The 16,349-nt window shown below is 37.3% G+C and overlaps 2 protein-coding genes across 7 annotated transcripts in view; one reads left to right on the top strand and one right to left on the bottom strand.

Moving 5' to 3' along the window:
• The window catches only part of LOC139821999 (uncharacterized), a 72,884-nt gene that overhangs the window by 4,106 nt on the left and 52,429 nt on the right, over positions 1–16,349 (top strand). The window contains exon 3 of one of the 2 annotated variants that reach the window (XM_071793497.1): positions 144–1,245. The exons of the other annotated variant lie outside the window; for it this stretch is intronic. The gene's annotated coding sequence lies outside the window, so the exon portion shown is untranslated. Of the gene's footprint in view, positions 1–143; positions 1,246–16,349 lie in introns of those variants that run through there. 2 annotated transcript variants of the gene reach the window in all.
• Bma (SCY1-like protein bma) overlaps positions 3,794–16,349 on the bottom strand; it is a 36,945-nt gene continuing 24,389 nt past the window's right edge. For all 5 annotated transcript variants that reach the window (XM_071793478.1, XM_071793475.1, XM_071793479.1 and 2 more), the window contains one exon: positions 3,794–13,780. Coding sequence is in view for 1 of the 5 variants with exons in the window: in XM_071793479.1 (XP_071649580.1) it covers positions 13,748–13,780 (33 nt within the window). In the remaining 4 variants the exon portion in view is untranslated. The remainder of the gene's footprint in view (positions 13,781–16,349) is intronic.

The following is a 16,349-nucleotide window of genomic DNA, read 5'->3' as shown; positions in this document are numbered from 1 at the left end:
GCTCTCATACGGTATCATGTATTATCTCTAATTATAATCATTATTTAAAAAAAAAAATACTAATTATACTAACTGTATATACATATATATTACTGCAATTTCTGTTGTATACACAAGATATTATTTAACTTTTATTTTTTTAGATAATAAAAAATGCTTTAGATAGAATCTTCCTCTGCGTATATTGAATTAAGGAGATTGGTTGCTCAAATCAATATGATAAGAATTGGTTGAAATTTATGGAAGATATTTGTCTATGGGAATCTGTCGTCCATGCCAAAGTTGAAGACAATTGTCTGCATGGTTAACCGACGTTAACAGACGGTTAACTTTTCAGAATAGCGAATAGAAATTGGTTATTTTGAAAATTAACCGTCGACAATGAAATTATACTCTTGTCTCTCTTTTATATATGGGCGACATAGCAAAAATTTTACCTAACCTGTAATGTAACTCTCGAAAGCATATTAAAAATGATAAGAATTTAATGAAAATAGGTGCAAATAATTCTTTACATATTTAGGAAAAACTTTTTCGAAGACTGAAATTATTTATCTACATAGTTATCAAGAAATTGTAAAAATAAAACAGGACTACATTTATTTTTTCCACATTTTAACGTGGATAAATAACGTATTTGGGTTTCAATTGTACAAACAACTCTTTTTAAACCTTAAGAAACAGCAATTGAATGCATTCCACATATTTATTAGCTAAAATTCGTTTATTTCACGCGATGATAATCTAACCTATATGCTTTTCCTCTGCCGCGCCGCCTGCCCCGCAGCGGGACGTCAACTCACCGAACTCCGACGGGGTCGATAATTTTGACCGTTTTCTATGTTCCGGCCTATATCTGTCCTTTTCTAACGAGATATTTGCGATATATTTTGTATATAAGTGAACGTTTTCTTGAAGTGGCAGCTCTAGGTACAAAAGGTGCTACACCAACTAGTATTAAATATATTTTTCTTAGGTTTTTAGTCTTTACCATCCTGCACATGATTTCTGTACATACTTTAAACGTGTAAATGGGTTTTCCATTCTCCATGTTTTAAGCCAATTCGAAGAAAATTGGTCCAACTGAAATATCGGTAATTGCCGTGATTCCAGGACACCAGTTTGGCTACTATACGAAAAAGATTCAACGGTAATGTTGGGTGCAAAATTCTAATATTATGTCGATACAACGGTAGTTTTACTGTATTTTTAAAAACAAATACATGAAATATACATTTATAATTATATGTATGTATAATTGGTAGAAGGATTATATTATTCTCTGAATAGATCTCTGAATGCTATCTTACCGCTAACGACGTCACAGAGAGTATAACGTATCCTTTCTGAACACATAATCTTGACGGGGATTATTTGGTTGAGCACTTTACTCGCCGGTGACGAATACTTTTATTACGCGAGAGACTCTCTATACTGACAATAAATGGTGATAAATATTAATATCCGTGCGACCAATTTCAAACAGAGAAGTGAAGGGGAAGGGGGAAAATAGCCGATCGAATTGGTACAAAACAGAAGTACACAGCGAAAGTTATACTCTTTAGGATCGGTTGATCTGTGCGAAGTGTTCTCGAGCGTAACATACATCCAAAATCTGATAAATTACGTTGAAAAATATTTTCATTTAACACATTTACATTAATTTCTATACATCTTATTGATTTATTCTGGAGGTGCTGGATATTCAGTGCATTGCTTTTTTAAGGTATGGTTCTTTACTCTTTTTTTTTATCTACGTTCACTAATTACGAAATTACAATCCAGAACATGCTCGATTCTACGACCGATCTCAAAGAGTTCGTGTTCGTCGTTCGTGATTTAGAAATACTTTCCCTTAAGTTGCGTAATTATTACCTACAGAATATTTTCCGGGGTTTTTCAATTTACAATTTTGTGCGCTAAGTAAAAAAAATATTGACTTCGAGACGAGTCAATAGAAACCATTGTCAAATTAAGGCGCCAAAGTTATCGGAATCTTGCCTACTAATATACATATAGAGAAAAAAGGGAGAATCAACTTAAATTCGATTAAAATTAAAAATTTCAAAATCTGTCTTGAAAGTGTCTTTTCTATCATCGATTTAATCAACACGCTCAAAATTACTCGATCATTGACTCGCGTAGCATTGTATAATTAAAGTAATTGAAATAATAGATAGAAGAGAAACTTTTTGCCTCGCAAGCATGAGGAGACGCGGATCGAGAGAAGATTTAATGAGCTTTGACAGATGAGAAGTCTGTCTGCCACGGCAGAAGCGAATTAAGTTTTTTGGAATCCATGAATGAGAATCGTATATATACGGAATTTACGTGCATGAGAAGCGTCATCCAATTTTTAGGTCGCTCTTTTAGGCCTTGTGAGGATTGATTTTCGTTTTCTTAAAATAGCATTTTGAATCGCATGTTCTATCACTCCTGAATATTCATCTGGATCGACTTGGCCGTTTTATACGATTAGATAAATAAACGCGCTCCTACACGGTACGGGAGCAGTTTGTGCGTTGTGATACTTGTGATCGATAAAATCGATAGGTACGTGGCTGCCTCTCTAGTCGAAATGCGCGCGTTTGGACGAGCTATAAACGCCGATCAACATCAGAATGTGTACTAATTTGATTGTATGTCGCCTGGTGCAATGTTGACCGACTCCGGCATTTATATATTCCCGGTAATGTGGAGCAAGACGGATGGAGCAGTCGAGTCGAGAAACGGAAAATAAAACTATAAAATAGAATTAACTCAATCAAATATGTAATTTATTAAAAGTTTAGAAGTGAAAACAATCTGGGTGCTATCCTGGGACCGTATTCTCGAGCCTGCCCTAATGATTTTCGTATGCGACTTTTTATTTGAAAAGCATTGAATTTCGCATGCGAGTTTCATGAAAACGATTCAAGAATAGAGCCCCTGATCGTGCGGTTAGAAGAAGGATATATATATACCATCTCTCTGGCATCAATTTCTTATTTTCTTCAAATAAATCATCTCAATTGTACGAATCTGATTTGAATAACAATGCAACGTGAAAATAATGACGAAGCAACGGTAGCAATAAAAAGATATGTACAATGTACATACAATGATATAATTGATATAAATATATAATATTATACTTTACATTATACCATAAATATATAGCACACATATATTATATGTATATTTATGAGGTAAAATTACCACAAATACTCGAAATATATAATAACTTATTGTAAAAAATATTATAAATTTATATTTTATATCTTAAGTAATAATAAATAAATGAATAAATAAATATATATATATATATATATATATATATATATATATGTATATATGTATATATACATATGTATTCATTATTTAAAATTTCGAAAAATATAAGTTTTACAGAAAATTGTTTCGGATAAAAGTTGTGCGGTTTAAAAAGATATATTTACCGATTTACTGATTTTATCAGTTTATATTTGGATGGCGTCGTCAAGATAAGGACAAGGTCATCTCGAATTTTTGAAATGGACCCCTTATATTGTAGTAATATCGTTTGAAAGGACATAAAATAAGAAACATTTTGGCGCAAACCAGAGGTCGTTACCAGTTTGGGAGTTATATAAAATTGGGTTTTTCAAAGTTTGAGACTTTAAATAACTCCCGAACGGATCGACCTCTAGTTTGAAAGTTTGCGTCAAAATTTTTTTTATTTTATGCCCTTTCAAACAATATACTGCAATGTGGAGGGTTTCACTACAATGTGATTACTACAAAATTTTTGGGGTTTCCATACTTTTTCCTCACCATGTATATATATATGTGTGTGTGTGTGTGTGTGTGTGTGTGTGTGTGTGTGTGTGTGTGTGTGTGTGTGTGTGCGCGTGCGTGTGTGTGTGCTTGTGTGTGCGCGCGTGCGTGCGCGCGCGCGCGCGCGTGTAATAATATAAAATACTATAATAAATAATAATTGCCTTCTCTCCTCGAATGCTCGCTTGGTTTGACGATCATTCGGCAGATATTGCCGAATCATTATCGCGATCGATCATTCCTCTCACCTCTGACTATCGTGTTGCGAAAAAGTCCAAATGCAGCTCGTCCAACGCAGCTCTTAAACGAAATGCGTGTCGTGCGTAATACAATCTACTTTCGATATTTCTTGATACGTGTAAATGATTGTCTGTGATTGTCCGTAATTGTACGTAGAATAATCACACTTTGACATCTCTCCTCCGCGAATCTTTCCGTATGCTTATCTTACGCGAGAAAAAGGAGTTGGAGGGGGGGGGGAAGAGAGAGAGGCATGTGGAGGCCTCGATGTCTCCTAAAACCGCCTTGTCATACTTTCAAGTATGATGTGTGTGTGTGTGTGCGTGTGTGTGTGTATGTGTGTGTGTGTCGGGGAGTGCTTAACGTTAAGGACACTTAACTTTGTATAATCTCACGCCATTAGAATAATAATAATTATACACAAAGGTTTTTTTCGCTTTTTTCTTTTTAGTTGTAGAATTGTAGGCGGGGACCCCGTAATCGACGTGAGTTCGGCGCGCGAGTCCGATTTTCCGATCCACGGTCCCGCGGATAGCGAAGGGTGAAGAAATTAAACGACTAGTTGTCGTGTCGTCGAATCGGGGAATGTCTAAGAAACATACTTTCTTTCATACATGGAGCGCTATGTAAACGATGGCCATCTTTTTCGTAGGCTGGTATTCATACATCAGATCTTATATATAAGATCATCTTAAGTTTATCTTTAGATACTAGGGGATATCTCGTAGCTCAATATGAGTGCGATATAGATTAGTATTCTAAGGGTCATGAGTTCGATCCCGGATTATCCCATAAAATCTTCTTTTAAGAGAAGGTATCCCTGTTTAAGGGAAAAAGAAAGAAGAATTCTAAGAGTTCTAAAAACTCGAGATTACAATAAAGAAGGATCCCCCGATTAAGGAGTGGATATTGATTAAAATTTGAGTGCATATTTGCATCTCTTTTGAATGATTCTACATTGTCATGTAAAATGGGTTTTTGCAAGTTTTTCCCATATTTATCATTCTGAAACTAAATCTCTTTCCAATACGCTTTATGTCATGTTATTAGTAGAATTAAATCAGATGTTATATGTGCAAGCTATATGTTTGGCTGAGTCCTAGGTACTGCAGTTTGCTAATTGATAGAGAATCCTTTTTATTTAAAAATATCTTTAGATACTCAATGAAACGAGAGGTACGCATATAAAAATAAACTTAAGATGATCTTAAATATAAGATCTGACAATGAATCGCGGCTTTATTCGCGTATTCGCGTTTTATGCGACGATAATGCTATGCGGCGCGTAGTCGGACGAAAATTCTTATCGCAGAACCGTGCGAGTCCTCCATCGAATCTGCCCTTGTATGTTCGGCTAGGCTCTAACCTGTTGAAATCAATGTGTTCGACGATTTGAAAAGCGAGTCCCTTTTTTCCTATATTACCGCGTGTAGACGACGGCCGTTGCGCTTATCTGGTCTGCGACATGAAGATAGCGACGTGAAGACACTACATACATGTATGTATCATAGACCTAGACCTAGGATAAGGTCTATGGTATGTATATACAACACACACACACACACACACACACACACACACACACACACACACACACACACACACACACACACACACATGCACGCACGCACGCACGCACGCGGCGCGAAAGTCAAGCGAAAATTTTTACATAAATGCTTACGATTCGAATTTATGAAACGAAGAATCGTGCGAGTTTGGGCTCCTGATATCCCGAACTTCGATGAAATTACGGCAGCGCGTCGTAAGTATTCCTCGAATTGCAAACGTTTCCAATTCGGACGAGAACAATAACGCGATTCAGTCTTGTCGATCATTTACGATCGCGGAAAGATCGGATTGACACCTGGGCTTCAGTTTCAAACTTTCAACGCGATCTGACACATATGCATCTGTGATTCGCGATTGTTTTCCGTGGTCGAATTTTCTGCACTTTTCATTTCTTTTTCTTCGTTTTCCCGACGGCCTGATACATCGTCCCGCAAGTCATCCAACGTTCAAAGTAACGTAAATACGACTACGAAAGAAATAAAATTTTGTTAGAAATTCGGCGTAGGGCGCACTAGTGTGTGTGTGTGTGTGTGTGTGTGTGTGTGTGTGTGTGTGTGTGTGTGTGTGTGTATGTGAGGGTATGTAAACGCGGCAGGCGCGAGCTCACTCCGCCGAAATTCACATCAACCCGTATTGATCCAATAATCACTTGGTCATCGACATTGCTCAGCGACACAATCGGTCCACTCGAATGTGCGCTCTTTATACGTGTGTATTTCGTACGTGATTGTTCCGTGTCAATGGAGCGCGCTAGATCCAAAGCTTTTGGAGGAACGTATCAGCGAATGCCACACGTTTCTTTGGAGAGTTTGGAGAATGAATACAAAAAGGACCCCGCACACATCTTATGGAAAAAAATGGCCATCCGTCAAATTTGTTGAAGCTGTAGTATGATGTAGTTCATGACGTCCTGATCAAAAGTCCAATAGGCCCAAGGTAAAAAATAGACAGTTTCCGAGATATGGGGGGTTAAAGGTCAATAATAGTGTCTCATTCGAAAATTCTACCCTTTGTGTATATTCGTATGTGAGCAGTGCTTTTGTGTGCGATTCTGCGTATGTGTGTATTTTTGTGTGTGAGCATAACCTTGGTGTGATAATATAGCAATAGTAATATGACCAGGTTCGCGCAATATGGCCGCGAAACTAGTGCACTGATCGAGATAAAACTTGGCCAGTGTGTTCACCGTCGAAAAAGTGTTTAATTTTCATTGACTGGATCACCAACCGATCTTGCTTTCATTGGCTGGATCATTAACCGATCTTGCCTTCATTGGCTGGATCATCAACCGATCTTACTTTCATTGGCTGGATCGGGCCAAGTTTTATCTCGATCCGTGCACTAGTTTCGTAGGTGGCCACATTGCGAACCTGACCATATTTATTGCTATGTTATCACACCAAGGCTATGCTTACACACATGGTCTGATTGGCTAACCAAAAATCACGTGGTTCAGCGACATATTGTTTCTTACTATAGTAAAATAAATAAAATTTAGTGTTTATAAATATACAGATATAGATGGTGTGTGTTTCTTGCAAACACGTACATACATTAGAAATAGACACAAGCTCTGCTATATAATTTCAATATATGGCTGTGAACACCGAAAATATGCTTCACACGTTATCTTGCTCTAACCTGTTTTCACGTCTTCTACCCAGATTCTGCTGTCAGATGTGGAGAAATAAGATGACGACTTTTCGATGTATTGCACGATATCGCACCTATCGATTTCAATGTCTTCTCTGTTATTTAGGACTCTACACAAAAGTAGAATTTTCGAATGAGACAATGGCTACGTTTACACCCAGCGACCTGATCGCGGCCTGACCTATATTGTGACCCGAAATAGGTCTAGTCATCATTCGTTTACACCGAAAGAAACCTAAAAATTGACGGGATCGTATTTGGGATCGCCCTGAATTGCAGCGAATCCGAATAAGCAAATGAAGCTTTTAGGACGCGTCGCGCTTGATCGCGCGTTTACATCGCAAATGATAACGGCCTATTTCAGGTTGGGTCACTAAAATACGCGGCCTGACCTGAAGCCAGGTCCGGCCGCCTATCAACTGTTTACAGCAGGCGGGCTAAATAATTTAGGTCGAATTTGAGGTACAGGCCGCGGCCTAATTTCAGGGTGTAAACGTAGCCACTATTATCGACCTTTGACCCCCCGTATCTCGGAAACTGTCCATTTTTTGACCTCGGGTTCATTGGGACTTTTGATCAAGACGTTAATGAACACGGGTACACCGAAACATTTAGGCCGCGGCCTATACCTCAAATTCAACCTAAAGTCTGATCTGAAGCTAGTTTCGGCCGTCTATCAAATGTTTACAGCAGGCGGCCTAAATAATTTAGGTCGGATTTGAGGTATAGGCCGCGGCCTAAATTCAGGGTGTAAACCTAGCCATTAACTACATCATACTACAGTTTCAGCAAATTCGACGGGTGGCTATTTTTCCATAAGATGTGTGCAGGCATCGACATATACTACTAGACTGCGCAATCCGTAACAGTGTACCAAAATGATCCGCGTCATAGAAAAGGATAGAGCGCATGTGCGACCATTTCTGTCTCTGTCTCTTTTCAACTAATATTACAGTGTTGAATAGAAAGAGATAGATATTGGCCGCACATGCGTTCTATCCTTTTCTATGACGCGGACCAATTTTCACGTGGTATGCGCAGTCCAGTAGCATATGTCGATGTGTGCAGGGTCCTTTCCGATACTTAAGGGCGAGTAGGTAAGAATATTTTAAGAATAAGAAAAGGGAAGAGCGAGTGAGTAAGTGAGTGAGCAGGTGGGTGAGTGGGGGGGAGAGGGAGAGAGAGAAAGAGAGAGAGAGAGGGGGGGGTGTTTATGTGTGTGTGTGTCGCATGTACGCGTACGTGTATGCGACACATATGTTGCGGAGGAAATCGGAACAGTCATACCGAGAGAGGAAATCCGCGGAGTTTACGATGCGGAAAGTTCAAAAACCTTATTATTACTGCGTTGTTCTTCAACGCGCACATACACGCGCGCATACACGCACATCCGCGCCGCGGGTTGAATTTTCTCATCGTCGAGAATCAATCAACGTCGCGGGCGGAAAAACGTTTAAAAATTATTTTTCTGTCTTTCGTTTTTCTTTCTCGTAAAAATACGCGTAAAAATTGATGTGCGTCAAATAATGGAGAAAAGCATCCGAGGAAGGCACCCCGTGAAGCTGCATTTAAGAAGGCTCGATTGAGATCGAGAGTAGGAGAATTCTGGGGATTACGTATGGATTGAATTAATATGGTTGCACAGCTCAATGAAAGAAACGTTTTGCATTTGTCTTGCCTTGGAAACTTCGTGTTTTCGTGACGCCATACGTTGAGCAGGTTGATATATGTATTACGTCTATCTTTAGGATAAACAAAAGGTAAATGAATTGAATTTTAAACGTTTGTACCGAATATTCTGTCTCTGTCTCTCTCCTTTCCTCAAACGTACGAAGGAATTGATTAATTATAATTATTTTACTAATTAATTATTATTTTACGAAAATACTCTGGCAATTCGAAAATCCGCTTCTTTTTTTGTGACAACTTTAGAATTATCGGTTTTTCCGTTACGTATTTTTATATTTGATATATTTTTTACGTATATGTGGACATTCGCAGTTTGGCCTCACGATTGTAATCGTGTCTTTTAGGCCCAGTCCCACAAATGTCGCTTAATTTTTAACCTCAAGTTATCTCACTCTTTGTCTCTTTCTAACTCTCTCCTTAAGCCGAAATCACACGAAGCCCGATTTCTTGATTATGATTGAGTATGATGATGATGAATGATTAGCATGCTGCTACGCCTGCTCTGATGTATGCATATAGACACGTTCATGCATTGAGTGAGGTACTTGGCATTTGGCATGCATCATTGCATGCACCAATTAAGACATTGAAAATAGTCGTCACGATCGAGCAGATGATCGACAGCATCTTCGGAAAAGAAATTTTAATTGTGCTAATTTTGTAGTACACGTCAAACCTCAGATTCTAAAATGTAGTGAAATAAATAACAATATATTAATAGAGGCGTATAAAAATGAACCCACACTGCATGTTAATATTTGTTCATACATTCTTTAATTTCTGTATTTGGACGTACTTTTTGCACTTCATTATTTATTCTTTGTAGAACTTTATTACGTAAATGTTTATTATGGTAATTTGGGTGTTTAACATACAGTGCAGGTTCATTTTTATATGCCTCTATTAATATTGTTATTTGTTCTTTTTATGCCACGACATTTTCGAATCTGACGTTTGACGTGTACTACGAAATTAGCACAATTAAAATTTCTTTTCTGCTGAAGATGCTGTCGCGAGTGTCTGCTCGATCGTGACTACTTTCAATGTTTTAATTAGTGCATGCAATAATGCATTCCACGCAGCCTGTCTCGCTCAATGCATAAACGTAACGTGCGTCTATATGCATGTATCATCAGAGCAGCATCATTCAAGTTAATCATTTAAGAAGTCGTGCTTCGTGTGATTTCAACTTTAGAAAGAGACGAAGAGTGAGTTAACCTCCCAGATAACATGCATGTTGCATAAGACGTCGTAAAGATATCTTTAAGATATCTTATGCAACATGCATGTTATCTGGGCTAAGGTTAAAAGTTAATCGACGTTTGTGAAACTAGGCCTATAATTATAATTTGTAAATCTTTCAAACGCCTGTTCGCGATATCGAGATCTCTTTGATAAGGAATTTTAGAAACAAAGTATTTTATGAATTGTTAAATATTTGTTATATAATTGATTGTATTGAGAAATATATCTCGTAGAGCAGGAACTATATGTACAAATTTCTTGCGCGAAAAATGTTCGATGTACATACAATTATACGTATGCGGGCAGACGGACAAAATACATCGAACGATTCATAAGTTATTTCTTGGTTTTTATCGATGTCATTATTTGCGAGAACGACAATACCGTACTCTGTGCTCCGCGGGGAAACTCAACCACGATCGCGCGTGTATGCATGCGAGCGTGTATGTGTAGGAAGTGTGCGTTACCCACCTTCGCACAGCGACGTCGCCTGAGTTTATAAAAGCTACCTTAAGATTTAGTGATTGTGTAGTGCAACAATTGACGACTGGCGGCGTGGCTAAACACATGACACATGCTGGACGTGTATGCGCGCACGCTGTTATTACTTATTTATAGATTATTACATAGACAAATATATATCGACGAGAAAAATATTCATTCTTTGTCCGTACGTGGCTAAATGAGATGTGTATATGTATGTATATATATATAGGTGTGTGTGTGTGTGTGTGTGTATGGCCCGGACACATAGAAAAACTTAAGCAGTAAGACTTAAGCAGTAAGCAAATCAGCCAATCACAGTTAAGCACTTAAGACATAACGTAAGGTAGCGAATCCAAAAGGCCGTGGCACATAAAAAAACTTAACCAGTAAACTCAAGCAGTAAGTAAATCAGCCAATTAAAGTCAAGAACTTAAGGCACGGCCCTAAGCGGTAGCGAATCCATACCGTTGATGTCTTACTGCTTAAGTTTTACTGCTTAAGTTTTTCTATGTGCCAAGGCCCTACTGTTGATTTCCTTACTGCTTGAGTTTTTCTATGTGCCCGAGCCTTTAACTTTGCTTTTTCTTTTTCCGAATTTGCGTGTATTTACTCTTACGACTTGTTTGCTTGATTTACGAGATAGATCAGAAATCGTGACCCTCCGAATATTTTCAGTTTGACTGTCGAAAATCGGAAACCCGGATGTTCTCGAGTTTACAGCAAACGATCGCTGAAAGAAGTCAAGTTTGGACGGTCACATTGAGCGTTAAGCCCGGCCTACAATGAGTTGTATCGTAAGTCGTAAATCATAAGTGAATCGACCAATCAACGTAGAGTGTTGGTAAGATGACAACTCAGCAGTCGTTCTACTGAACGCGACCGTGGTCACAACCGCACAATATTGGCATTTATGACACCGACTTACGACAGGGATACGCGGTTGTGACCACGGACGCGTTCAGTAGAACGACTGCTGAGTTGTCATCTTACCAACGCTCTACGTTGATTGGTCAATTCACTTATGACTTACGACTTACGATACAACTCATTGCAGACCGGGATTACAGACTTCCGATCGCCTTATGATATGCTTATGACTTTTTCCGACTTTCTTCCGACGTCTGACTAACGACTAACGATTCATTGTAGACTGGTCATAAGAGTTCAAGCTGAATCAATTCATACGATGAGCTTACGATAGCTATTACGACGAGCGTTACGATCGCTTACGGTGAACATTACAATAGATGTAGTTGTAGTTTTAAACGCGCGACAAGGATACGCGAGCCGAATTTTATTCCTAATTACTAATGACATAAGAAAGGAAGCGACAAATCGGATTGCACTGACTGGTAATCGATATCAGTAATTAATTTCATTTTAACAAAGGCCGTAGCCGGATAAGAAGGATCAATGTGCTCCCACACGGATCATCTTATTTTTTTTCTTTGATTGGTATCAGTATTACAATTTAATCAAATATTAGCCCTTAATATTGAACCGTTTTAGTGTAAAAAATAAAAATAAAAATTTCGAAAATAATTCATATCTTTTGATCGGCTTAACCAATTTTGATGAAATTTTAATATGTTGTAGATATCATTGAGACACATTTGTGGAAAATTCGGGAAAGGTTTCTGATGACAGAAACATTGATAAAAAAAATAAATAAATGTTCTTGCTTTTTTTTAGTTCCAATATCTTTCTGGCACAATTACGAAAAAATTTTTGTAGAACCATGGAGTAGTTTCCTATCAAACATAATTTTTTGGAAGCAATTGCTAGGCGGTACTTTTAAAAAATAAAGTATTTTTTTCATTTTTTAAAAATATGATATGCTTTTGGTACGATCGTCATATATTTTATGTAGAATTTTGGGCCTACCCATTTTATTGCTTCCAAAAAATTATGTCTGATAGAAAACTACTCCAAGGTTTTACAAAAATTTTTTCGTAATTGTGCCAGAAAAATATCGGGACTAAAAAAAAGCAAGAACATTTATATATACTTTTTATCAATGTTTCTGTCATCAGAAACCTTATACAAATTTTCCACAAATGTGTTTCAATGATATCTACAACATATTAAAATTTCATCAAAATCGGTTAAGCCGATCAAAATATATGAATTATTTTTGAAATTTTTATTTTTTATGTTACATCAAAACGATTCAATATTAAGGGCTAATATTTGACTAAATTGTAAGCGACACTGATAGCAATCAAAGCAAAAAAAATGAGCATGATTCGTGTGGTAGCACATTGATCCTTCTTATCCGGCTACGGCCTTTGTGATCAACCGTTGTAACGATCAGTCGGATTTATGGAGTCGGTCGGCGTCTTCTGATACATCCCGGCTATTTACGCCCGTAATACACGTACTTCGGACCATCTATCCCTGAATCCTTCGCCACTACATAGCGACGAGGGTGATATATGCGGAAATGCACGTGGTGCGAGTATTAGCCCGGCTTGGAAGGGGGTGAGGCGTTTTCCCGGGCTAATTTGCGGCCATAGATTCGCGATCCTGTCGGCCGCGAAGAGTATACTTGTGTGTACAACTATATGTATACGTCTATATTATTAGGTCAGATTGTATTCGCGTTAAGTCGGGTCCAGACCGAGCCAGCAAGCGCGAACGAGCGCGAATGCCGCGAATGAGCGACATGCCTCGACGAGCGCAAATGGAATCGGAAGTACTCACCGAAGCAAGTTTGCGCTAGTTCACGCTTGTTTGCTCGCTTGGTCCGGATCTGATCAGAATAATTTGCAGCGAGAGCTGCTTTCCATTTCCCTTCGACTTGCGATCCATTACCAGGGCATAGGTCGAATCGTCGATCTCCGGAGAAAGATTTTGACGTCTACTCGGGATCCCGAGGCCAGTTAAGGGAGAATCGGCATTACGTCTCGTTCGCCGTGTTCTTGGATAAGAACCTCCGCGCGATTCATCGTCACTTCCTTCTTGTTTCTTTACGATTGACCGAGCGTGAAAGGGGATCTGTGCGCGCTAGTTAAATACTCGAATCACCGCGATCTTGTCCGAACTTCGTTCCATGACGATCGTTGGCACTTCACGCTTCGGGTTGTCTATTGAAGAACTGATACTGCAACATGGGAAAGAAAGGGTCATCTTTTATGCTTTGCCGTTTTCTCGAGCGGTGTATGCGAGACGTTTCTCGCGACAATAGAGAGGAACCGCGCTAACAATCGGTCTTGGAAGAGCGCGAATATCTCGGTGGGAACTCTTTTAATACAGGAGATTTATTTAGAGAGAAAAATTTACAGGTTATAATTTAAAATCTCTGAATTTATATCCCCTTTGTGATTGTAAAACCGAATCTTTCTCGAACTTGAGGAGATATCCTTGCGTTCTGTCTCTCGTTACGTTCATGTTGAAAAAATAATTTTTACCTACTGATGTATTAGTAACATCAGAAAGTGCGTTACTGCATAATTTTTATTCTTCATCGAATCCAAACCTTAGATGTTAGATTATCTATCAAATTTAATTTATATAAAAAAAAACGCGCGATTTAAAATCCATTCCAATCTGTGCAATGTTCTCAGCTCAGAAATAAAGCCCTGTTCGAAATTATCATTCTGTTTATAACCGTGTTTCATTTAGTCTAAGAGCTGGCTACATAAAAATGCAAGGTATAAGGTACATGAAATATTTATAGCTAGAGAGGTTCTATTATCACTCCCGAACACTGAGTGACTAGTCTGCCTGCGCGCTTAGGAAGATTAAGGCGGGGGTGGACGGTCAAAAATGACAAATTTTACAAGGAAAAAAATGATAAAGCTCAGGGATAAAAATTATAGGAATGTTAAGTATTTATTGCTACAAAACGCGGAAAATTATTGGCAGACGATTTCGTGGAAGAGAAAGGGCCGGCAGACTGCAACAAAGCGGCGTTAACTTTTGTGAAAAAAAAATGATAAGGTACATGATTAAAAATTATTGGTAATAATTACTAAACTGTTAACGAAGCTATTATGCTAAATGGCAGACGAAAAAACTGAAGACAACATCGAGGCAGATTGTAATGAAGAGCGCGGTTTCGATTGCGCTTAACGAGTTAGTTCCGTACGATGCGTTACTACGATATGTTATTTTGTTTATATATATATTATGTCGACAATAAGATAACAATTTCTATATTATATATATAATAAGTGCTAAAAGATATGTTTAACATTAGAATAATTTTTCCATTAACAAAAAAATACTATTAAAAATTGTAGACTTATTCTATTTCGCTGTTTGCATCGGATTCATCGTACTGCATATCTTCTTCGCTTTCGCAATCGATATTATCCTCAGATTCGATTTTGTTGATATCTGCTGAAAAACGACATTAGATGAGGCAATCGATTCGTTATTAGTTACATAAATAAACAATAAATTAGTTTTATTATTTATCAACAATGTATTGAAAAAGTCATATAAGAATTTATGTACTTACTAGGATCAGGCTCCGGTATTGTATTTCCAGACTGCTGTAATTTCACCAATTCACTATAATTGTCAACATACTTTTTTTTAATAGCCGTGAAATTACTATAACAATTTTCATGGTACCCATTGATTTTATCTGCAGTTGTGGGTAAAATAAGTTCATCATACTTTAGCTTATAGGTCACGCAAATTTTTAAAATCTTCCTGCATTTTTCCAAAATTTTATCGTTAAAAAGTGTGATTTTAGTTTCACTGCTGTTGTTACAAAATACACACTTTTGCTCCGAACTCATTTTGCGAATAGTTCACTGACATTTGCAAAATATAAATAATAAATAAAGATTATATAAATAATAAATAATAAATAAATAATAAATGAACAATAAATAAAGATTCTAAAAGCCACTAAAGAAAAATAAAATTTGGCACAATACACGTTGGACATCTGTTCACTGGCGTTTTCGTATACGTATACTGTATACGTGTATACGTGTATACTGAACTCTCTTATATTTATTATCTTTATTATCATAAATGACTTTCTCCAGCCTCTACTATACAGCTGTTTCTCGGCCGCTTGGTCCCTCTGAACCGTTTCAAACGGTTTTTATACCTGCGTTGAATTTTCGAATATAATTTTCGAATCTTTCAATCTATTAAAACCTCAATATATTATTTTAAAACTTGTAGAAAAATGTTTATATATAGTTTTCAACTGCAGATCAAAAATGTTATGAGATTAATTAGTAACAATTTATAGCGAATTCAGGCACTTGCACTAGTGCACACTGAGTGTGCACTAAGGCTTATTCTTAATCAATTGTTATATTACAGATCATCTTAAATACTTCTTAGCCTATAAAATGATTTGTACAGGATCCACATAGATATTACAGATTGTTTATTGGCTAAAAAGTTTTTAAATGTGTATTTAAGCAACTTTAAATATAAGAATAGATTATAAACAAGCTTTAGTGCGCAGTGTGCACCAGTGCAAGCGCCCGAATTCGCTATTAGATTCAATATAATAAATAAATATTAATTATTTTATTTTTAACAATAAAAGAATAAATACAAACTAAATCCATTAATGGAAAAAAGAAACACGTAATATATTCATATAAATAACAAAATAACATATCATAGTAGCGCATCGTACGAAACTACCTCATTAAGCGCGATCAAAACTGCGCTCTTCATTACAATCTGCCTCG

Source organism: Temnothorax longispinosus, chromosome 11, assembly GCF_030848805.1.
Source record: "Temnothorax longispinosus isolate EJ_2023e chromosome 11, Tlon_JGU_v1, whole genome shotgun sequence".
In the NCBI taxonomy this organism is placed as follows: domain Eukaryota; kingdom Metazoa; phylum Arthropoda; class Insecta; order Hymenoptera; family Formicidae; genus Temnothorax; species Temnothorax longispinosus.
This window is presented reverse-complemented; position numbering and strand designations above follow the sequence as displayed.